Source organism: Cetorhinus maximus, chromosome 15 (genome assembly GCF_964194155.1).
Source record: "Cetorhinus maximus chromosome 15, sCetMax3.hap1.1, whole genome shotgun sequence".
NCBI classification, from domain to species: domain Eukaryota; kingdom Metazoa; phylum Chordata; class Chondrichthyes; order Lamniformes; family Cetorhinidae; genus Cetorhinus; species Cetorhinus maximus.
Window position 1 is genome coordinate 73,235,149 of NC_135893.1, and position 24,423 is coordinate 73,259,571.

The 24,423-nt window shown below is 42.4% G+C and overlaps 1 protein-coding gene across 2 annotated transcripts in view; it reads right to left on the reverse strand.

Annotated features, from left to right (window-relative positions):
* chtf18 (CTF18, chromosome transmission fidelity factor 18 homolog (S. cerevisiae)) overlaps window positions 1-24,423 on the reverse strand; it is a 101,165-nt gene that overhangs the window by 2,805 nt on the left and 73,937 nt on the right. For both annotated transcript variants that reach the window (XM_078558647.1, XM_078558646.1), the window contains exons 19-21: window positions 11,231-11,378; window positions 7,558-7,674; window positions 1,006-1,072 (exon numbers count right to left, since the gene is read on the reverse strand). In XM_078558647.1, coding sequence (XP_078414773.1) covers window positions 1,006-1,072; window positions 7,558-7,674; window positions 11,231-11,378 — 332 coding nt within the window. The remainder of the gene's footprint in view (window positions 1-1,005; window positions 1,073-7,557; window positions 7,675-11,230; window positions 11,379-24,423) is intronic.

Here is a 24,423-nt window from a genome sequence, read left to right on the forward strand (position 1 = left end):
TAAAAATTGAATAGAGGGTCAAAATGATGAAGGGTTCTGATAGAAGTAATCAGAAGAAAATGTTTCCAGGTAGATCGGTAACCAGACGCCACAGATTTTAAGATAATTGGCAAAAGAACCAGAAGGGAGATGAGGAGCCAGTTTTTTTTACGCAGCCGGTTGTTGTGATCTAGAATGCGCTGCCTGAAAGGGATTCAGTAGGTAACCTTCAAAAGCAAATTGTACATATAGTTGAGAAGGAAAAAAATTGCTGGGCTATGGGGAAAGGGCAGGAGAGTGGGATTAACTGGATAGCTTCCAAAGAGCCAGCACAAGCACAATGGGCTGAATGGCGTCCTTTGTGCTGCATGATCCTATGAACTACTTGCCCCTTTATTTTAAACTGCATTTGTTTGTGTGTGTGTGTGTGTGTGTGTGTGTGTGGGCGGGGGTCCCCTCCTATAGTCTGCAGCCAAAATGGCAACAATGTGAGCTGTGGCTAATGGAGCAGTAGCCAGACAATGAATTAGGTGTAGATCGAAGAGATACTGTACTGTATAGCCCAACGTCTGGTCCTAGGAACCAGGCTCCTGATTTCAATTTCCTTACACAGTGAGTTTGCCATAGGTGAGAGAGAAAGTAGCAAGGTTGGGATGACAACTCAGGTTAGCTGAATTCCTGGAGGCTTTATCACAGGATTTCCTGCCTCCAGCAGTTCCACTCAGTCAAACAGCCTTCCAGCTCACCTCCATCATACACATTCTATATCCTTCAAAGGAAATGAAGAACACACAAATTCTTTGTGGTGCCCCTATGATAATTCTCCTGAGTTGCTGGCAGCAGTGTCCAGGAGATTAATCATTAATTCCTTAAGACTCCAGAACAATCCTGGAGGGCTGGCAAACCTACAGCAAGATGGCATTCCAACAAATAGCAGGAGAGAGCGAGCGAGAGAAGAGCAAGAGAGAGATGTGGAGGCTCTGGGGCTGCTGTATGCAAGAGACAGGAAGTATCTGAGTAAAATACCTGTTGAGGTCGAAACAATGTTGTTTTTGTTTTTGTCCACTTTCCGTCCAAAGAAGTCGAGTTCCGCCTGAAAATTGTAAGTGTTTAGATACAAATGAGCAAACACCAAACAAAAGTTCAAATAAAAGTCAGGTCTGATATCAGTAAACAGCTATTAAATGTGCTGCACAAACACATTTGGCTGCAAATATTTATGTCTATTGTGTGAAGGCTTTTGCGTACAATTATGTCCCTGCTTTACTAGCTATTAGGCTTAGGAATTCCTGATTAGACCTCAGATTGCACTCGTTATCTGGATGCTGCACTCCTTTTTGTTTTATGGAGGGTGACAATGCCAGCTGGGCCATGCCAACAGAGCAGGAACGCAATCTCTTTAATCTGTCTTCACAATCAGACAGAGAAAATCATGAGTGAATCAAGTGGTATGGGGAGCGAATGGGAAAGCTGAAACCAAAGATCAGCCATAATTGTATTGAATGGCAGAGCAGGCTCAATAGGGTTTACTCCTGTTCCTCCTCATGTTCTTATTTGAAAGGCTGCACTTCTGACAGTGCAACGTTGATTTTGTGTTGATATCTCTGGCATGAGACCTGAACCCACGGCCTTCTGACTCAGAGGCGAGAGCGTAAACACTGAGCCACAGCTGAACCAATAGGGAGAAGATCCTAGACACCTCTACCTAGTGACTAAGCCGTTGACTCTTAATGCCCTTTAAAATGGCCTAGCAAACCACTTAATTGTACAAATAAATGCTAGCAGTTCAAGGCGGCAGCATCTTCTCAGGGTAACTAAGGAAAGGCAATAAATGCAGCCCTGCCAGTAATACCTACATCCTGAGAATTAATTTTTAAAAATCAACACAAACATCCAACTGCCTTTTGTGGGACCTTGCTGTGTGCAAAATTCATTTTTTGTGAAGCGGGCATATACCAAATAGCTAATTCTAAAAGTGCAGTGATTACTTAAACAATTAATGAGAGGTGATTAAATATAAATCTCATATACTGAAGAAAATTTCTTTCCGTATAAACAACGAAGCAGTGGATACAAAAACATTAGGGACTGGCTTTCGAAATGTAGTGGTAGCTATAATGGGAGAGCCAGGTTACTAGAGAGGAGCTTCAATAGGCCATTTGCCTTTCCTCATCCTTGATTTTTAATCAGTGGATACATTCAAGTATCCCTCAATGGCACAGCCTCCTGGGGTGAACTCACATCCAGGGTCCTTTGCATCAACATGTTGATATCCTGTTCAGCAAGTTCCAACTTGTTCCAATTAACAATTTTCTTTCATGCATCACGGCAGTTAATTTATGAACATCCCAGAATATGTTTCAGGATTATGCTTTGATCAAAAGAAGCGCAGTGTGCTGCAGCAGAACATGAGCTCACAGCCCTCAACAGAAACACTGTCCTGTGAGGCACATCTTCTCACTCAAATAATCAGACATCATCAGGGGTAAACTTTTCTAGGGATTATCAATTTTTTCCCCCAGATAGGATCATTAGTGAAGGGGGTAAACTCTCCCAACTAGGAATATCACTGAGGATTGTCATTTCAAATTTACTTCCAAACTCTATTTTCAGTCTTTACGTTAATAAAATTAAATACAGGTGAAAACTGAAGAAAGATCCAAATGTTAAACTATAGAGTGAAAATCAGCAAGAAGTGCAACTACTTATTCAGAACATCCCTTTCACTGTAACCTCCTAATTTAGTTCGGCAGAAATTAACTAAGTTTAACAAAATGCTAAATCACAATCAAATCAGTGATTTCAGGGACACAGTCCCAATGAACGTGATGCACCTGGAATCTGACCATCTTTAGTATTCGGGTGCCTCCACTTAGTCTGTATCCAGGAGGCTTCAATAGAAATTACAGTTCCTTGAGTTCTTTGAATTTCAATGGGACAGGACTATTTTTATAAAAATGATCATGAAGCTATTGGATTGTTGCAAAAATCCCACTGGTTCACTGATGCCCTTTAGGGGCGGAAACTTGCTGTCTTCACCCATCCTGGTCCATGTGTGACTCCAGTCCTACATCTTTGTGGTTGACTCCCAATTGCCATCTGACTGGCCAGTCAGTTTGCATCAAAAGCTTCAAACAGGGACTGCAGGGGTTCCAGAAGAACCCTTCTCAGGGCAATTAGGGGTGGACAATAAATACTGGTCATGACAGTGACACTCGGCCTGAGAATTAATTTTTAAAAATCACTTTGCCTTCTGTGTCAGTTTGAAATCGTTCCCACCTTATTCCAGTATACTCAGTCATGCACTTTAAACAATGACTACTACTCTCTCTGACTGACCCAAATGTCATTGATTTAAATGGGACACTTGCAGATGTTTACTAAGCTGCACCCAGCACATTCACAGTGCAAATCACAAGGATAAAATGAGTAGGGCACAAAACACAGCTGCTGTGCTTTAGTAATTATGAGATTATTAAAGTAATGAATGCCCCAATCTGCCAACAAAGCTTATGCTGTAATAACTGAATCACACACTGCTGTTCTATACCTGTGAGCAGTGAACACAACAGCACTTTTAGTATGGTAAACATTTTGTATCAAAATATTCCCCATCTGCATTGCCACATGAACTGAGGGCAAGCACCTCAAGGGGAAAGGGAGAGGGTGAAACATGCACACATTATTCAGGCTGACACGGTGGCTCAGTATCGAGGGAGTGCTGCATTGTCAGAGATGCCATCCTTCTGATGGGTCAGTAAACTGAGGTACAGTCTGTTGTTTAGATGGACATTAAAGGTCACACAGCAATATTCAAAAAAAAAGTAGGGCTTCTCTCTCCTCCTTTAAGTCCTGGTCAACATTCCTCCCTCAAACCACACCTTTAAAAAAAATGTCTCTACGCATTATTCATCATACTGATGTTTGTGGGATTCTTTTGTGCAGAAAGAGTCTGCTGCGCCTGCCCGTATAACAATCATTGAACTTCAAAGCAATTCAATGTTATCATGTGCTTTGGGAGCAGTGCAACCGGTACATATAAATACAAGTCTTTCTTGTCTTTCTCAAAGAGGTAAAGCAATTGTAATTTTTATTGGTGTGACAGGCTAAGAAAATCCTTGAAATGAACAATAGGTCAGTCAGCAGATGAAAGAGAGAAAAACCATTTGCATTTCCTGTCTACAGTTATGATGTGCTACATTTAGTTTTTGATTGCAATGTTTGCTGTGCACCGAGGCCTCTGTTTTAATAACTATCTCAATAACTCCTGGATAAAAGAAAGAAAAGGAAACAACCTCTGCTGGAAAGTGAATGAATTATAGTTAAGAAAAGCATCAGGCTCAGCTGTGATGCCCCCCCACCCCAAGGTCCAAAAACACATTAACCTATGCTTAAAACATGGAGAATGAAGCACTTGGTTGAGACACAGGAGGGCTGCCTGGCTCAAGGAGTCAAACCCTTGAATGAGTCAGTACTTTCTGGAGAGAAGAGGGGGAAATTTGGGGGCTGGGGTCCTACAGGAACTTGGGGAACATCATAACGATCAGGTTTTTTGCACAAGGCGAATGTTACGTATAAAATGGAGTGGAGTGGGGATGCAGCAGGGGAGAGAGAGTATTGTTTTAGAAAAAATGATCAGCAGGTGTGAAGTTCAAGCAACTACATTTATAAAGATTCATTAAAATGTAGCCATGGGCTTCACATTACGAAAAGCCTTTGTCTCATACAGTGGCCTTTGAAGACATTCTCACTAAACGCTCACACGAGATTTGTGTTGAACTAGAACTTTTTAATTTAAGAGTAGGTGTTCAACAATGGAAAAGTTGTAATTGTTTTATAAAAACAATGAATGCTAACTGAAGGGAGGGCTAACAGTTCATGAGTTGCAGCAAGATGCCATCACATGGGCAAGAACAGACAAATGTTCAGGATTAGACAGTAATAGTTTGGCACATTCTACTGCTGCCTGATGTAAGGGGATTCAAGTTTCCAACTGACACACAGCCAAGAGGCTGAAATAAGAATTGGAGGCTTCAAACTACATCTGCAGCAGGCTCAAGGACTCCTCAAGACCATGCAACAAGTTCCCAGAAATAACCTTGTGTGTCGAGGCGTAACCACATGTAAAGAGTGGGAGTGCGGGGGGATAAACGGGGACCAGAACAGTGCCAAATCCAGAAAGACAGAGAAAGAAGGGGGCATGATCTATGTCAATAAATGTGAAATTAGGGTTAACACATAAATACCCACATGTCCATCTTATTCCTCCACAGCAGGTGTGCCAATGTCCATGTGGTCAGCATAAGAGAAGTCAGTCAGCATAAGTAGAAAGGGGGATAGCATGTAGTGGACTAACGACTGATAAATTCAATCCTCTCTCTTTTAATGGAGTAATTAGAATAAAATTATTAACCCTTACGAATAATTAACCCATCTCCATTAATGCTGGTGTTTCCATGACAATGTTATTCAGCCTGGCGCTGAGGTTAAATCACAGGAAGATTTTTCAAACTCTTGTTGAGGTGTATGGGACAAACCCAGATGTTCTGCCTGCAGCTGTTGCCATTGATCAGGCCCCTGCCATTCCAATCAGCTGTGTCCCACTGCTCTCCAGAGTATCGGTCACCTCTCACTGTTTGGGCGGAGAGCAGCAGTTGTTAGATACCCGGCTGTGCTCTCCTCCAGCTGCCCCAAGAGCACTTGGTTCGAACAATGCTAGAAGCAGCTGGCAGTCAGCTTTCAGCCATCTAGAGGTAAGTCAGCCTTCCTTGGTAAGCTACATCAAGCCACTCAGGGCCTCCATACACTCTCCACCCCATACTTAAATAGTGTGTTTTCATTGAGAATTTGAGCAATGAGGAAGGCATCCTTTTCCTTTGGACCAGATTCAGTCTCATGAAATTTCCACATGTGACAAAGAAACCAGTTCTGATGAAAGCTCATCGACCTGAAATGTTAACTATGTTCCTCTCTCCACTGATACTACCAGACTTGCTAAGTATTTCCAGCATTTTCTGTCCTTATTTCAGATTTACGATTGCGATTTAACAAGGAGTCAAGAAATCGCTGAGGATAAAAGTTCCTATGGTGGCAGCGTAACCCTCATTTTCTATTACTGAGAAAACCTGGTTAGCTCGCTTTTTATTTCTTACAGAAGCTATACACAGAAACAATAGTCAGACAGGGCAAGCTGTATTTGGTGCTGTGCAGAGATTACACCAGTGCAAAAGTGGATAATAAACTGTAAACTGCTTGTGCTGGTGTGATTGTTTCTAATTATCACCTACTCCTGCACCTCTCCTGATGGCCTTGAGATTCGTTCATTAGGGCAGACACCTCATCCAAGTGGGACTCAGTCATGCCTGAGCCTGAGCCACGAATGTTGGCGGTGTATCTGACTGTGAATATCACAGGCGAGCTCGATCATGCACTCATCCAGTGCCTAAACAAATTACTGGTTAACTACTGCCCAGACTGGGATCAGCAAACTCAAGGCCTTCTTGGTGCGGAGATTCCGGACACAGAGAATTTCAACTGGGACTCAATGAGGGTGAAATTCATCTTGGCCAGTTGTAAAGAACAGATGAGTGAATCAGCCACTGGTTTTACAGCCCACTCCATTTCCATTTCCGCTGATTTCCATCTTGCACTACTTCCAAAGGCGAGTTTCACTCTGCACCGAGATGTCCTGATCTGTCAGTGGCAATGAGCCACTGCCTATGAGAGGCTGTCTGGTATCTGTTTACCTTTATTCTGACCACTGACTTCCATTTAAAACCCAGTGATACAATAGGCTGATGCTCTTACTCATTAAAAAAGAGTAAACCTATAGGGACACTACAGTTATTTCAGTGCTTTGAAGGAAAGCAGGATACATTCTCGAAAGAAAATACATATGCCACTGCTCACTATATCTCGCCCCACTTCCTTGGGTCTGTTCAGAGGTGTTGGTAGCAGTGGCCTCAATAGGCAAAAGTCAAGGGATCTATAGGCCTAAGCAGTGTATTTGGTTCTGCTCAGGTGTTAAATCTCACTCATTGTGTTGACCAGGGATGCTGCTCCCAATAGCTCTTCTGGTGACGATGTGCTGTGGCTAGCAAATAGAAAGCTGAAGAATGACCTATTAGAGTTACTTAGGATTACAAAAGAGTTGGATAGGGTAGACTTGGAGAAGATAGTTCCTCCTGTGGACAAGTGGCAAAACAGGTTATTCAGAAGAAACATTTGTACTCACAGAACGGTTAGAATGTGGAACTTTCTAGCATTGGAGTAGTTATGGAGAATAGAATAGATATATTTGCCGTTGAATCTCATAAGGAGATAGGGTAGGTAACCAAAACGTGGTCAAAGATGTAGGTTTCAAGTCAGCTTAGAGATGGAGGGGTTTGGGGAGAGAAGTCCAGAGCTATGGAACTAGACAGCTGAATGCACAGCCAATAATGGTGGAGCTAATAAAATTGGGGATGCACAAGAGGCCAGAATTGGAGCAATGCAGATATTTTGAGGGGTTGTGGGTTATGAATTAACATTTAAGGTTGATGATACTATCCACTCTGAATTACTACTGATGGTCCTTACCTTTTCTTTCACAGTCACAGACTTGAGGGCATTTTCCAGCCTTTGTTCATGGTTTTTCACACATGGTTTTGAACTTTTCTTGCTTTCGCTCGTTTTATTTTTGACTCCAGCAGCTTCCTGAAAACAGAAAATGAAAAAAATACAGGATTAAGTAACATTTACAGAATCTCACTCCCACCAAAGGCTATCCCATTTTTGTACCATTCAAAACTTAACAGGAACAAGAGGAGTGAATAAAGACATCAAGTACATGCCTGGAGGCTGAAGGTATAAGCATCAAGCATCTTACTATCGAAAAACATCACAATCTGCTGCACAGGTAATGGGAAAACTGGACAGTGAGCCAAAAGAGATCAGGAGCGGTGACCACAAGAAAAGTTCAAGGGAGTGGATGTTACAGATGAGAGAGAAATAGAGGGGCAGAGGGATTCTGGTAGGGAGCTCTACACGGTGAGCTCTCAGTGGCTGAGTGCATGTCGCTAAATTGGGGGGGGAGGGGAGAGGGGGAGCACAGGAAGACATGCACTGGATACTGGAGCAAGCGGAATGGATAGTTTGTTTGGGGATCAGTAGGGTTGGAGGAGGTGACAGAAACATAAGGGGATGAGGCCATGGAGCGGTTTCAAAATGAGGGTGAGAATTTTAAATTTGAGGCACTTGGGGAACGGGATAGGGTATAAGCAGCAGTTCTGGACTGGAGTTTGAAGAGAGTAAAGGATGGGAGGTTGCTTGAAGTACTCAAGTGTCAGTTAAACTAGGTAGGGGTAGAGGCAGGATGTTGTTTCAGAGGTGGAAGCCAGCGATCTGTGTACTGCAGAGGTTTACAGGAGCATGATTTTCTCCAGATACTTAGGCACTAAAGAGCCCACAGGCTTGCCAAGAAGTGGTCTTGAGCAGTAATGCTGGCTTAGCCCATGTTTAGCAGGAGACGCTGTTTTGGTAAAAGTTTTGCAGTTTGTGTTAGGGTCATTAAGGTGCTGATAGCCAATTACATTGCCTGGTTGAACTCCTTAAAGAGCCTGCACTGCTATTTGGTGGCTGGTGCTTCAACTAGCAGCCTCTAACAGCAACCAGCTAAATAGGAATAAACAAATCATGGCTGAATATTTTGCTACTTAAATCCATGCTAATTTCTGTGCTCATTCGCTATTGATGGTTTGAAAAAGACTTCTGAGGTATGTCAGGAGGCCTTGCTGGGATTGTTTGTCAAGACTTCAGCAACACTGTAAACATTTACTTCGAAAATTCTTTAGGGGCTTCACCTAAATATTCTTATTGGACACCCAGCCCCTGCAGGACATCCCGCCTCATCTGAACCTCCTCCACCAGACCTCCAGCCTTACGTCCGAGAACCTGTACACCCTGCTTAGTTGGTCTGTGAGCCATCCTGAAATTTGCTGGTGCTTTACCCAGCGCACTCCTTCAGTGGAAATTGCTGTGTGGAGGCCACACATACAGCTCCACGAAAATTGCTTTTGATCAGACCTGCAGGTTTGGCACCCAAGTAATCTGTTTTTGTGCCTCCAGGCAAGTTGAAATTATGGAAATCAGCAAGTAGGCCCAAAGGTACATGCTAAAATGAGACTTCCAAACAAGCTTGTCTTATCAGCACAGCATTTACTCTGTGCCTGTTTTTACCCGTTCACCGAAATAACCTCTTGGTTTCTTAACTCTGGTCCAGATCGATCAGGGTGCTGTGGTGAGAACAGTCTGGTTCAGCCGGAGCCAATAGCCCAGGAAGGGGGAAGGAATCAGTTGAGAGGGAGCAGAGTTTGTACTAGGGAGTTATAAGTAAAAGCTTAGATCTTCCCAATGTTTAACTGGAATTGTTTAAGAACATTATGTACCCTGAGGTATATGTGTATACTTTATCATGATGACAACTGTCGGCTAATTAACAGGACTTGTTTTTCCCACATCACACAAACAAGCATCCTTCAGGGAGTTAAATTTCACCTTCTCTCATCTAACTCTGAGTCCACATCTCATGCCTTCAGGTACTAATCTCTAAAGACATCATTAATCAGACACAGCACATCCTGGGAGACAACTGCCATAAGTCACCAAAGAATTCTGTGCTGAACAGAAAGTTGACCTTCAACCTGACAAATAACCGAGCTCTGCAACATTAGCACAATAAATGCAAACTTCAGTATTTTTTCAAATGTAATAAAAACAAAGCCTATTGTAAGAATGCACAAAGCCTCATTTTATTTTCACCTCCAACTAATTTTTCTCTCCTTTGCTGGACTCAGCATGTGCCTACTCGTGGATTCACCAAGCTCTTACTTCATTGTCTGTTTGTTTTGATCGCTTCTACCCCCTAAACTCCCACAAAGCCGCTTTGATCAGGTGGAGAAGTTAAGAAGAATGAGAGGTGATCTCATAGAAATATACAAAATTCTGAAAGGGTAAACACAGAGGCTTATTCCCCCTGGCTGGAGAATCTAGAACATAGAGGCACAGTCTCAGAATAAGTGATGGATCATTTAAACTGAGTTGAGGAGAAATTTCTTCACCCAGAGGGTGGGGAATCTCTGGAATTCTCTACCCGAGGGTTGTGGATGCTTCAATATTGAGTATATTCAAGGTTGAGATAGACAGATTTTTGTTCTTTCAGGGAATTAAGGGATATGGGGACTGAGCAGGAAAGTGGAGTTGAGGTAGAAGATTAGCCATGCTGGTATTGAATGGCGATGCAGGCTTTAGGATCCGTATACTCCTGCTCTTATTTCTTATGTCCTTATGTCAAGATAACAGAATCTTTCATAATTTTCTCAAGTATCCACAGAGTTATTAAGCAAGCATTTTAGCTAATACGTTATAGTATCTGTACTGCTTTTTGTGTTAGAAATAACGTATAACACGTTGTCTTTTTTAGGCCTATTTAGGATGTGAGTAAAAGCTCAGTTTGAGGTGTTGTTAATTCATCCCTTTCACGTTTCACGTCAACAGAGGCCCTCATTAATACAGGCTGCTTCAGCGATTGCTTCACATGAAACGCGTCCATAAATTCAGTCTACTCCTGCTGTCACCTGCCTGGATTGTGACTGGTTCTGGGGGTTTGAAATTCCCGGTCAGCTATCTTTTTACAATAGTGAAATCAATGCACCATGTTATACCATAGATTTTAACAGCACCGTACAATTGGGATTTTTTGTAAAAGTTCTTAAAAAGAGCACCAAATAGCGACAGTTGACAAACTAAAGGATGAGTCTATTGTCAGACCATAACTAAAAGACAATTTCAAAACTCCAATTACCTTGGCTGCTCAAAACTGGCCAATTGGTAACCGGAGTCTTGGGCTGGTTTGGTACACCAAGATGTCAAGATCGAGATCAATCCCCTGCAACTCTCACCTTTCCCCAAAATATATGGACAGAAATAATAAAAGCAGCATGAAAGGGAAAATTATTTCTTCCTATCTGATTCCTAACAGGGTTACAGATAGGGGACACGCCCTCTTATGTCAGCTTTATTTTACACAAGTTTAAAAAAGATTCCATGATTATTGTTACAAATTTGTGCTTCATATTCTCTCGTGTTAACATCAGTGGTGCAAACTGCACATTCTAAGTAAATCAGATCAATAATATTTTCCCTCTTAGTCTCAAATTCTTACTCTTCTGATCCCTCATTCCAAATGCTGGCAGCAGCACTTGCTGCCTTTTACCTTCTTTTCCGTGTTGCGAGCATTTAGCAAGGCTTCCACACGCCTCATCTTTTCCAGCTCAATCTCGCGGGCAATCAGTTGCTTGGCCTGGTAGGTCATTGGCTTCCGAGCAGGAAGATCTGGGAATCGACAAACATCTTCCATGTTCCTGCGATCGGGGAGAGAAAGAGTCAAGTTAATGCCATGGTTAATACAGGCAAAATCCTATGAGGCAACAAGACAATTCATGTTATTCAGCACTTCACGGTATGTTCTATGCATCAGGTTATTATGCTACAATTACTTGGTTTCTCATTGTTTACTTTGAGCGTCCTGGATTTCCTTCACTCCACCGCTGGCGACAATACCTTCAGCTTATAAGGCCTTAAAGTTATGGAATTCTCTCCGTAAATCTCTCCACTCCTCTCTCTTCTTTAAGAAACTCCTTAAAACCTACCTCTTTGACCAAGCTTTTGGTCACCTGTCCTAATGCTGTATCTCCTTATGTAGCTCAATGTCAATTTTTGCTTGATCACACTCAGGGAAGGACCTTTGAATGTTTTACAAAGATAAAGGTGCTATATTAAAGCAAGTTTTTGCTCTGTTGGATGCAAGTGAGCTTAACAACCGGTGGATTGAACAGAATGGCAAAAAAGTGTGACTTCTCATTGATGCTAGGAATATTAAATGTCAGCCAATTAGTATCTTTGAATGACCTTTATACTGCGGCTAGCAGCTACTCACTGGGTTAAAACTTACATCATGAGCTTCCCGAGACCTAGTTGCGGGACCTTGAGCATGATGGGCATCTCATCATAACATCACAAACTTGCTGTCTGCAATATTCCGACCATTAATGCCTATGGATGGAAAATCATGGGCAAAATCCCTCGAGATTTTCTGATTGGGGTAATCTGTATACACAGCTCCAGTGGGGTAGTCGGAGTGGAGAGAGAGGATCATGGAAAGTTCCAGTCAACATTTCTTAAAGGTGGCTTTGCAAAGCTTACCAAAAATTTGCATTACCCTCCAATTTGTGAATCCAAAGCACAACTATACTACACTTTTAAGTTGATGTGATGCAATAACCGTGTCATGCCAAAGGTGGGGGTCCAACTGGCCAACGAGTTTAACATTTTAGGCCGTGCATACTTAAACATTGACACATTATTAGAGGCCTCTACGTCTCTGGTGCTGGTTGTTCACACACTGGTCAGTTGTATCTGCCAGTCCTTCTTGAACCCTGTTGGAAAACAATTTAATTTAACCCCTCAAGGGCAGCATTTCAACAGGGATAATCTTGACTTTATTCAGAGAATATCAGGAAAGCTTTCTTTGACAAAGCTAGATTTATAGTTAGGTCTCAAGTTACAGCCCAGAGAAAGAAAGAACCTGCATTTATACAGGCTTTTCACCACCTCAATACATCCCAAAGGACTTTACAGCCAATTAAGTAGCTCTGAATTGTGGTCACTGTTGTAGTGTAGGAAACATGGCAGGTTATTTACATAGAAACATAGAAACTAGGAGCAGGAGTAGGCCATTCGGCCCTTTGAGCCTGCTCCGCCATTCATTCTGATCATGCCTGATCATCTAACTCAATAGCCTGCTCCCGCTTTCTCCCCATATCCTTTGATCCCTTTCGCCCCAAGAGCTATATCTAACTCCTTGAAAACATACAATGTTTTGGTCTCAACTACTTTCTGTGGTAACGAATTCCACAGGCTCACCACTCTCTGGGTGAAGAAATTTCTCCTCAACTCAGTCCTAAATGGTCTATCCCATATCGTCAGACTGTGACCCCTGGTTCTGGACTCTCCCACCATCGGGAAGCATCTACCCTATCTAGTCCTGTTAGAATTTTATAGGTTTCTATGAGATCCCCCTCGTTCTTCTGAACACCAACGAATATAATCCTAACCGACTCAATCTCTCCTCATATGTCAGTCCCGCCATCCCAGGAATCAGTCTGGTAAACCTTCGCTACACTCCCTCTTTTGCAAGAACATCCTTCCTCAGATAAGGAGACCAAAACTGCACACAATATTCCAGGTGTGGTCTCACCAAGGCCCTGTATAACTGTAGCAAGACATCCCTGCTCCTGTACTTAATCCTCTCGCTATGAAGGCCAACATACCATTTGCTTTCTTTACCGCCTGCTGCACCTGCATGCTTACCTTCAGCGACTGGTGTACGAGGACACCCAGGTCTCGTTGCACATTCCGCTCTCTCAATTTATAGCCATTCAGATAATAATCTGCTTTCCTGTTTTTGCTACCAAAGTGGATAACCTCACATTTATCCACATTATATTGCATATATATTTGCGCACAGCAAGCTCCCAAAAACAGCAATGTGATAATAACCAGATATTCTGTTTTAGTATTGTTTGTTGAAGTATAAATATTAGTCAAGACAGCAGGTATCGCTCCCCCTTTCTTCAAAGTAGGGCCATGGAATCTTTTACATTCATCTGAGGGGGCTGTTGGGGGCTCAGTTTAACATTGCATCCAAAATGGGGCCATGCTTATAATATAAGAACAGTCAAAGCAGCAAGCTGTGTCTGTCTCAAGGTACAGCCAAATGGAAGTTATGTAGTCTGTGCAGCTTGCCTTTTTTCTCCCTCTGCCTGTTCACAGCCTACATGACTTTGGGAGCAGTCCCTCTCAATTTATGGAGATAGCAGTACCATGAAATTATCTGGTCATTATCACATCGCTGTTTCTGGGAGTTTGCGGTACGCACATTGGCTACCCCGTTTCCTATATTAAATCAGTGACTACAATTCAAAAGTAATCCTTTGATTAAAAGGGTTTTGCAATGTCCTAAGGTTGTGAAAGGCACTTTATAAATGCAAGCCTTTCTTATTTTTAGTGAAAACCATCTAAAATCTAAAAGGGACTATATTTTTAATACTGGTCTCAATTAATATGGGTATAGCACCATCTTCAACCAGTCATGTTCTCTCCCTCATCTGATAGAGGCAAAGGAGAAAATACTGGGGTATCGCAGCAGCATCCGTATACATGTGAGATCACAGTCTAATGCTAGACAATCACGAGGCCTGCCTCTTTAATTGTGGTCTATAACATTCAAAAAGCTCTGTTTCTTTTCTCTTTCTCATGCCCAGGGGCTGAGACACAAATTGTGACATCCTTGCGTACAGAAGATTAATGTGTGTGGTTTGATTGAGGTATTTGAAATGATTAAAGGATAGGGTAGAAGGAGAGAAACTATTCCCTTTGGCTTGCAAAGGTCCAAATAAGGAGACAAAACTTTAAAAATTAGAGCCAGGCCTTTCAGGAGGGATGCCAGGAAATATATCTTTGCACATAGGTTAGTGGAGATGTGGAACCCACCCACTCCCAAAATGCCATTAAGAATGCCAGTAATAATGGTCAATGGAAAACTGCAAAACTAAGATTGACGGACTTTTTTTTTGTTATTAGGCCAGGGTATTAAAAGTTATGGAACCAAGGTAGATCAACCATGATCTAACTGAAAGGCGGAACAGGTTAGATAGGCTGAATGGCTTATTCTTTTCCCCCTGTTCCTACTGCCTAACTGCTAGCTTGGCTGAGATCGTAGATTCCCAATCCTAGATAAAGCTCCCCATAAAAGCTCAAAACTGTTCACACAAACTTCTCGCTGTCTGACACAGCACCAGCATATAGACTCCCTGTTAATGTAAAATGCATTAAAAAATGCACACACATCTCAAGCAGGCTTTTTGTATGACATCCAAAGATACCATTATAAAACTGCTGATTGCATTTGGCTCATCATTATCCAGTGTGCAGAGTGTTGTTTATCAGTACTTAATTTCACAAACAGCTTTTCACAGTGGTACCCCTCTTATAGAATGGTAGATTTTTTTTTAAGGATTATGAAGTGCTCTTTACAAAGGAAAAACAATTTCCACTGGCAAAAGTGCCAAAGTATACAGATTTAAGACAAAATGCAAAAGAACCAGAGGGAAGGTTAGGAGGCTTTTTCTGAACTTAGAACTTTCCATGGTCTGGAAAGCTCTGCCTGAAAGATGGTGGAAGCAGATTCAATAACAACTTTCAAAGCAAAATTAGATAAAGACTTGTAAAAGTCACATTAGCAGGGCTTATGGGGAAAGAGCTGGGGAATGGAACTAATTGAGCAACTCTTTCAAATAGCCAGCATAAACACAAGGGACCTCGTGTGTTGCATGATTTCATTGAGTGAGGTGTTGTAAACAGTAGATAGTACCATAAAGTCAACATTCAACACCTTCAGGAGACAAAGGGAAAATTGAAGATGAGGAGCTGGCGGGAGGGGCGGGGGGCTGTTAGAGAGGGGTTAAAAGTCTATAAAAATTGAAGATTTAAATGAGCAATGAAAAACATGAGCAAGGCATGGCAAAGCAGTTAGCAATATTAACTCAAAGCGAATGAGGAAACAAAGAAAAGTGTGAGATATATATATTATATATATAGGTATGCTCATTGTTATCTCTAAAAATTCAAAACTGGACAAAGACCTTAAAATGGCTGAATCTATGAGTGTCTCTGACCCGTGAACAAAAGAAGCTACCTGGCAGTAACAGAGAAACTTACACCTTGTTATCCCTGAAGAGCCACTGCACAGGCCAAATTCAAAGAGAGCAATACAAAGGCCATCTGCATTTCACAACCCAGGCTGGCTAAGACAAAGGACCCCACAACCTTCATAGAGGTCTACAGCACAGAAAAAGGCCCCACGGCCCATCGAGTCTGTGCTGGTCAAACAAATACCTAACTATTCAAATCCCATTTTCCAGCACTAGGCCCATAGCCTTGTATGCCATGGCATCCCAAGTGCACATCCAAATACTTCTAAAATGTTATGAGGGTTTCTGCCTCTACCACCCTTTCAGGCAGTGAGTTCCAGATTCCCACCACCCTCTGGGTGAAAAAATTCTTCCTCTCATCCCCTCTAAACCTCCTGCCCCTTACCATAAACCCATGCCCCCTGGCTATTGATCCCTCCACCAAGGGGAAAAATTCCTTCCTGTCTACCCTATCTATGCCCCTCATCATTTTACACACCTCAATCATGTCCCCCCTCAACCTCCTCTGCTCCAGGGAAAATAACCCCAGTCTATCCAATCTCTCCTCATAACTAAAACTCTCTAGCCCAGGCAACATCCTGGTAAACCTCCTCTGCACTCTCTCTAGCGCAACCACATCCTTCCTATAACGCGGATTCCAGAACTGCACACAATAATCTAGCTGAGGCCTAACCAGCGTTTCATACAGTTCCAGCATAACTTCCCTGCTCTTATATTCTATGCCTCGGCTAATAAAGGCAAGTATCCCATATGTCTTCTTAACCACCTTATCTACCTGTCCCGCTACCTTAAGGGACCGGTGGACATGCAAACCAAGGTCCCTCTGGTCCTTGGTACTTTCCAGGATCCTATCATTCATCGTGTATTCCTGTGCTTTATTTGTCCTGCCCAAGTGCATTACCTCACACTTATCCAGATTAAATTTCATTTGCCACTGATCAGCCCATCTGACCAGCCTGTCTATATCCTCCTGTAATCTAAGGCTATCCTTCTCACTATTTACCACCCCACCAATTTTCGTGTCATCCGCAAACTTACTAATCAACCCTCCTACATTCAAGTCTAAATCGTTTATATATACCACAAACAGCAAGGGACCCAACACCGATCCCTGTGGAACCCCATGGACGCAGGCATAATTTCTTTCAATTCTTAATGATTGAGACGTTCAACAATCTTGGGGTCCCAGCGAGGGTTACACATCCCTTGTTAAAACCAGAGTGGAGAGGTGGGAGTCACGTGACATGGACCACTTGCTTGTGAAACTAATAATACTGCCTTGTGGAACTACAAAGTCAGTCTGCTGTTTACCATCCTACAAGCAGCCTCACAGAAAAGAAGCTCTGCCCAGATTGAACACCTGGCCCCATCTATACTGCTTCTACTGGAAAGTCTGTACCATCACCTACACGGCTGAATCATCTCTGCATGCCTATCTTGTATGAAGTCAACACTATGGGAAAAGTGAATTAACCAGCATTGGTTTTCAGCTCACAGACCTCCGTGAAGGAATACCTCATTGGACTTTGACTCTGGAATGAGGCAGATTTGATAAGGGACCTTAAGGTGAAGGAACCCTTAGGAGGAAGTGACCATAATATGATAGAATTTACCCTGCAATTTGAGAGGAAAAAGCTGGAATCAGATGTAACAGTATTACAGTTGAATAAAGGCAACTACAGAGGCATTGAGGGAGGAGCAGCCAGAATTGACTGGGAGATGAGCCTAGCAGGAATGACAGTGGAACAGCAATGGCAGGAGTTTCTGGGAGTAATTTGGGAGACACAGCAAAAATTCATTCCTAGGAAGAACAAGCATACTAAAGGGAGGACGAGGCAACCATGGCTGACAAGGGAAGTCAGGGACAGCATAAAAGCTAAAGAGGAAGTATACAATGCGGCGAAGAGCAGTGGGAAACCAGGGGATTGGGAAGCCTACAAAGACCAACAGAGGACAACTAAAAAAGAAATAAGGAGGGAGAAGATTAAATATGAGGGTAAACTAGCCAGTAATATAAAAGAAAATTGCAAGAGTTTTTTTTTAGATATATAAAGGGTAAGAGAGAGGCAAAAGTGGACATTGGGCCGCTGGAAAATGACACTGGAGAAGTAGTAGTGGGGAACAAAGAAATGGCGGAGGAACTGAATAGGTACTTTGTGTCAGTCTTCACGATGGAAGACACGAGTAACATCCCCAAAGTTCAAGAGAGTCGGGGGGCAGAGGTGAGCATGGTGGCCATTACCAAGGAGAAGGTGCTAGGAAAACTGAAAGGTCTGAAGGTGGATAAATCACCTGGACCAGATGGATTACACCCCAGAGTTTTGAAGGAGATAGCTGAAGAGATAGTGGAGACGTTAGTGGTGATCTTTCAGGAATCACTAGAGTCAGTGAGGGTCCTAGAGGACTGGAAAATCGCTAATGTAACCCCCCTGTTTAAGAAGGGAGTGAGGCAAAAGATGGGAAATTACAGGCCGATTAGTCTGACCTCGGTCGTTGGTAAGATTTTAGAGTCCATTGTTAAGGATGAGATTTCAGAATACTTGGAAGTGCGTGGTAAAATAGGGCAAAGTCAGCATGGTTTCATCAAGGGGAGGTCATGCCTGACAAATCCGTTAGAATTCTTTGAGGAGGTAACAAGTAGGTTAGACAAAGGAGAGCCAATGGATGTTATCTACTTGGACTTCCAGAAGGCCATTGACAAGGTGCCGCACAGGAGGCTGCTCAGTAAGATAAGAGCCCATGGTGTTAGAGGCAAGGTACTAGCATGGAGAGAAGATTGGCTGTCTGGCAGGAGGCAGAGAGTGGGGATAAGGGGGTCCTTCTCAGGATGGCGGCCGGTGACTAGTGGAGTTCCGCAGGGGTCAGTGTTGGGACCAAAACTTTTCACTTTATACATTAATGATCTAGATGAAGGAACTGAGGGCATCTTGGCTAAGTTTGCAGATGATACAAAGATAGGTGGAGGGACAGGTAGTATTGAGGAGGCGGGGAGGCTGCAGAAGGATTTGGACAGGTTAGGAGAATGGGCAAAGAAGTGGCAGATGGAATACAACGTGGGGAAGTGTGAGGTCATGCACTTTGGTAGAAAGGATAGAGGCATAGACTATTTTCTAAATGGGGAGAGAATTCAGAAATCTGGAGTGCAAAGGGACTTGGGAGTCCTAGTCCAGGATTCTCTTAAGGTTAACTTGCAGGTTGAGTCAGTAGTTAGGAAGGCAAATGCAATGTTGGCATTTATTTTGAGAGGACTAGAATATAAAAGCAGGGATGTGCTGCTGGGGCTTTTTAAGGCTCTGGTCAGACCACATTTAGAATATTGTGAGCAATTTTGGGCCCCGTATCTCAGGAAGGATGTTCTGGCCCTGGAGAGGGTCCAGAGGAGGTTCACGAGAACGATCCCAGGAATGAAAGGCTTAACATATGAGGAACATATGAGTTTGAGGACTCTGCTTCTATACTGGATGGAATTTAGAAGGATGAGGGGGGGATCTGTTTGAAACTTACAGAATACTGAAGGACCTGGATAGAGTGGACATGGGGAAGATGTTTCCATTAGTAGGAGAGACTAGGACCTGAGGGCACAGCCTAGAGTAAAGGGAAGACCTTTTAGAACAGAGATGAGGAGAAACTTCTTTAGCCAGAGAGTGGTGAATCTATGGAATTCATTGCCACAGAAGGCTGTGGAGGCCAGGTCATTGAGTGTATTTAAGACTGAGGTAGATAGGTTCTTGATTGGTAAGGGGATCAAAGGTTATGGGGAGAAGGTGGGAGAATGGGGTTGAGAAACATATCAGCCATGATTGAATGGCGGAGCAGACTCGATGGGCCGAATGGCCTAATTTCTGCTCCTATGTCTTATGGAGCTCACGTAAAACAATATCTCTTTTGTCTGTGGTCGCTGTGCTGTAAATATTTCTTTTCTCTATCCCTCTTTTACTGCATGAATGCAAAGAGGCAACTTTGAGACCCTCCTCCGTGTTTTGAGTATCTGCAAATAAACTAACCCTTTCAGTTCATCCTACCTCGAGTTTGCTGTGGGGTTATTAATAGAAAATTGGATCACACCAAAACTGAGGCGTTGGGAAATACACCACCACTTATAAAAAGGGGAAATCAAAATCAAAAACACCTTTCTGTTTACGGATGGGTGGTGAGAAGAGATATTAGTGCTGTTCAAATTATCCCCCCCTCCTGTCCGTAACAAAAGAAATGTTTGAAGGAGGGCGGTAAAGCTGAGTCCAGTGTTGATACTACAGAGCTGAGAGGAAGGATACATGTTCTTGAATGCAAATGAAAACTTTTAAACAAAGAGGCAATTGCTATTGCTAGAACAGAATTGAACAAAGCTCAAACTCAATGGGAGGAAGAAAAGCAAGAGTTTAAGATAAGTTGTGAACTGAATAAAAAGGAACATCAAGCTTTCTTCGAAGAACATCAAAATAACCTTAACAAAGGGGATTTTACTTGATGGCAAATAGCCTGCTTGCACAAAAGGAGGTGTTAAACCTGTGTGTCCTGGGAAAAAAGCCCAAAGGATTAGATCATGGAAAAGATCTTAAAAGTTAAAATAATTCTGAATTTAAACAGGGCGAGGTGAATTTAATTGTCCTTCACAATAACTCAGATGTTTGTTTGGTTGAAACTTTTTTCAAAGGCTTGTACATTAACAAACATGCAGACATGGGAGAAAATGGAGATTAGGAATTAAAAACTGAACAGAATCGCTTAAAGAGTCTGTTTTAAAATATGAAAATCCTGATGACAGTTTAGTGTCTGGCTTTAAAGGTGAACAAAAGAAATTGTTGAATCCAGAAGGATGAAGCAATATAACAGGGGATTTCTCCTTGGATTCCAATTCACAATCAACAGACGCTTGACCAGCAATCAGCATGTTTTTCCTGACAAAGTTAACCAGACCAAACAAATTGTAAAACCTTTGGGCCCATCACAAACACAATCCCAGGTCCAGATTCTACACAATCCAATACAGATTTTAAAAAGCAACATGAAGAATACAAAACCAATGTACAATCTTTTAACCAAGGATATGGAAAAGCTGTAAAGACTATGCAAAATGAAAAAGATATTTTCCAGAGATTAAAAGATGAATCACCCAGTAACAAAGTAAGCTCTCGTTTGCAAGACAGTTGGGGCTGTAAGAACTCATGCAAGTTGGACTTAAAACCCAATTGTCACATTCATTTGGTTCTGGTACAGGTTCAGCCTGATAGTGTAGCCAATACGAGTTGTTTAATGGTGAAACGTGATGAAAGTGTAAAGAATGATACCTGTGCTGTGTGTAATTAATTAGTTGTTAAAATGTTTACAATACTGTAATTTGTTGCAGTTTGATAGCTATGGCAAAAATCATTACTACGGTAATTTTTTCCCAATTTTTTTTTAAAAAAAGGTGAGTCACGAATGCTGAACTTTGCAAGGCAATTATGTTTTTAAATGTACCTTTAACTCAAAGCAAAACTGAGAATTATGGAAAGGAAGGTGTAATTAACATTGGTAATCTCCTCAATTTAGAGAAAAGCCCACGTGATAACGGTTGCCAAGGGGAGAGAAACTCGAATAGAAACCTAATGAAGTAGGGTAGCAGTTTTTACACCTTTCACAGTATCTCACAGGAAAAGGTCAGTTGTGGCTGAGGCGCAGGAACAAAGCAGCTTCTGCTGTGGAGAAGCTGGAGAACTGTTTTGTTTTAACGATCAAGCAGGAGTTCCGTTTCTCTTCAAAAGAAAGGGAAACGAACGGAGGAGACTCTTGAAGATTTAAGGGATGGGGAGTCTTCAAGACATGCCTTGCAGGTGATAATTGTATCTGGGAAAACTCAGGCAGAGCAGAACGATCCTTGAAAGACACAAGTTTTGACCTAGCATGGTGGGGAGAAGTGAACCTCCACTGGAGAACTGGGAGTGACTCTGGGGTTGTTCCTTTGATGCCACACATCTGCCTGAGATGTGGCATACAGTAAAAGGTGTTGTAAGGAATAGTGAGTTAGTTCATGTGTAAGTAACTTTTGATGTACAAGTTGCCAGTTAATTAATGTTTGATCTATGCCCATTTTAATTGGTTTAATTACAGAAAAATTCTTAAAAAGTGAAATTTTGCTTTTTGTTTCTTTCCTTTGATCGATGGGAAATTAAACTCTTTTTTAAAGTTATTGGTCTCTATGGGGATCATAGCAATCGTCCCAAATACTTGCGGAAGGCCCATAGAAGCAACTGGTCCAAAGTTTTCACATGTATTTAGCCACAGTGGGAAACTGTTATCTCATGTTACGCAATTTCTTCACATCTACACTTTCTTTTCTACAGGTTGCACCCTGTAACATCTTAAGTCAAAATTGCAGCTCCACTATGGATATCAGGCAGGCTGCACTTCCAGACTCCTGCTAGTGCCCGCTTTATCTGTTCACTTGGGGCTGTGCAAGAGCCCATTGCCCATAGATAACCTGACTGCCCTTATGACCAAAGCATTTTGGCATTAGCTTGGTTCCTCTATTCAATGGCTTCATGTGCTTCTATTCAAAACCTGACTTTCCTTGTGTCATCAAATTCACTTTTTCATCATCTCTCATATGCACGGCAAATCTTCAAAAAAGAATGGAAATTACAGAGGTAGAACAACTTTTAATCACATAGCACCATTAACATAATAAAGTGTCCAAGGTACTTCACAGGGGCATTATAAAATGAAGTATGACACTGAACCACGTAAGGAGATATTAGGTCAGATGATGAAAAATTTGTTCAAAGTAGTAAGTTTTAAGGAGTATCATAAGGAGGAAAGCAAGGTTTTTTTTTAATTCACTCATGGGTTGTGGGTGTGGCTAGGTCAGCATTTATTGCCCATCCCTAATTATCCTTGAGAAGGTGGTGGTGAGCTGCCTTCTTGAACCGCTACAGTCCATGTGGTGTAGGTACACCCACAGTGCTGTTAGGGAGGAGTTCCAGGATTTTGACCCAGTGACAGCGAAGGAATAGCGATATATTTCCAAGTCAGGATGGTGTGTGGCTTGGAGGGGAACTTCTATGTGGTGGTGTTCCCATGCATCTGCTGCCCTTGTCCTTCTAGATGGTAGTGGTCGTGTGTTTGGAAGGTGCTATCTAGGGAGGCTTGGTGAGTTCCTGCAGTGCATCTTGTAGATGGTACATATTGCTGCCACTGTGCACCTGTGGTAGAGGGAGTGAATGTTTGTGGATGGGGTATCAATCAAGCGTTCTGCTTTGTGTTGGATGATGTTGAGCTTCTTGCATGTTGTTGGAGCTGCACTCATCCAGGCAAGTGGAGGGTATTCAATCCTTGTGCCTTGTAGGTGGTGGACAGGTTTTGAAAGTTACTTGCTGCAGGATTCCTAGCCTCTGACCTGCTCTTGTAGCCACAGTATTTATATGGGAAGTCCAGTTCAGTTTCTTGTCAATGGTAACCCTGAGGATGTTGATAGTGGGAAATTCAGCAATGGTAATGCATTGAATGTCAAGGGGCGATGGTTAGATTCTCTCTTGTTGGAGATGGTCACTGCCTGGCACTTGTGTGGCACGAATGTTACTTGTCACTTGCCAGCCCAAGCCTGGATGTTGTCCAGGTCTTGCTGCATTTGGACATGGACTGCTTCAGTTTCTGAGTCATCGTAAATGGTGAACATTGTGCAATCATCAGCGAACATCCCCATTTCTGACCTTATGATGCAAGGAAGGTCACTGATGAAGCAGCTGAAGATGATTGAGCCAAGGATACTACCCTGAGGAACTCCTGCAGTGATGTCCTGGAACTAAGATGACTGATGAGTTAGAAAGGCACAAAGATTTAGGGAAGGAATTCCAGAGCTCAGGGCCCAGACAGCTCATGGCTTGGCCACTAGTGGTAAAGTGATTAAAATTAATGATGGTCAAGAGGCCGGAATTAGAGGAGCACAGGTATCTCACAAGAGTTTTGGGGCAAGAGGAGGTTACAGAGGTAAGGAGGGGCAAGTCACAGGCAGATAATAAAATGCCAATCAAAAATAAGGATCAATGTGATACTCTACACAGGAAGACTAAAGACAGCACATGACATTTTCACAATGGTTAATGCACAAAATTGACATCTGGTGGATTAAAAAGTAATTCACAGAGAAATTTCATCATTTGAGAGCAATGGCTAGAACACAATGCTAGCTCAGAGAAGGCATGAAGGATTGACTGATGTTTAGTGGGATGGAAAAGGAAATTCTTGTCGTAACACAACTAAGTGTGGCAGTTATTAACGGTGGTGTTAAAAGTTGCTCAGATTCATTCCACATCGGGCCATTAACAGAGAGCGAGAGGGAATTGTTAGCCTATTATTCCGGAATGGATTCAAATCCTGCCATCAATGGTGAAATAGCCGAGTCTAACCCAATGCATCACTCAATCCTTCAGATACCTTCCTGGTCAGAAATGAGGTACGCAAGCAAAATGGCGATTTAATGCAGCTATACCAAAGTCTCTCAATTTTGAGATGTTAGCAGTGGAGCTATGCGAGTCATCCAGCAACTTGTGACAATTTGCAACCCACCCTCTTCTTTGCTAAAAGTTGCTGGATGATTTACACATTAATAACAATGAGCGCAATTAAACTCCAACATTTTCCTATTAAATCTTGGCCC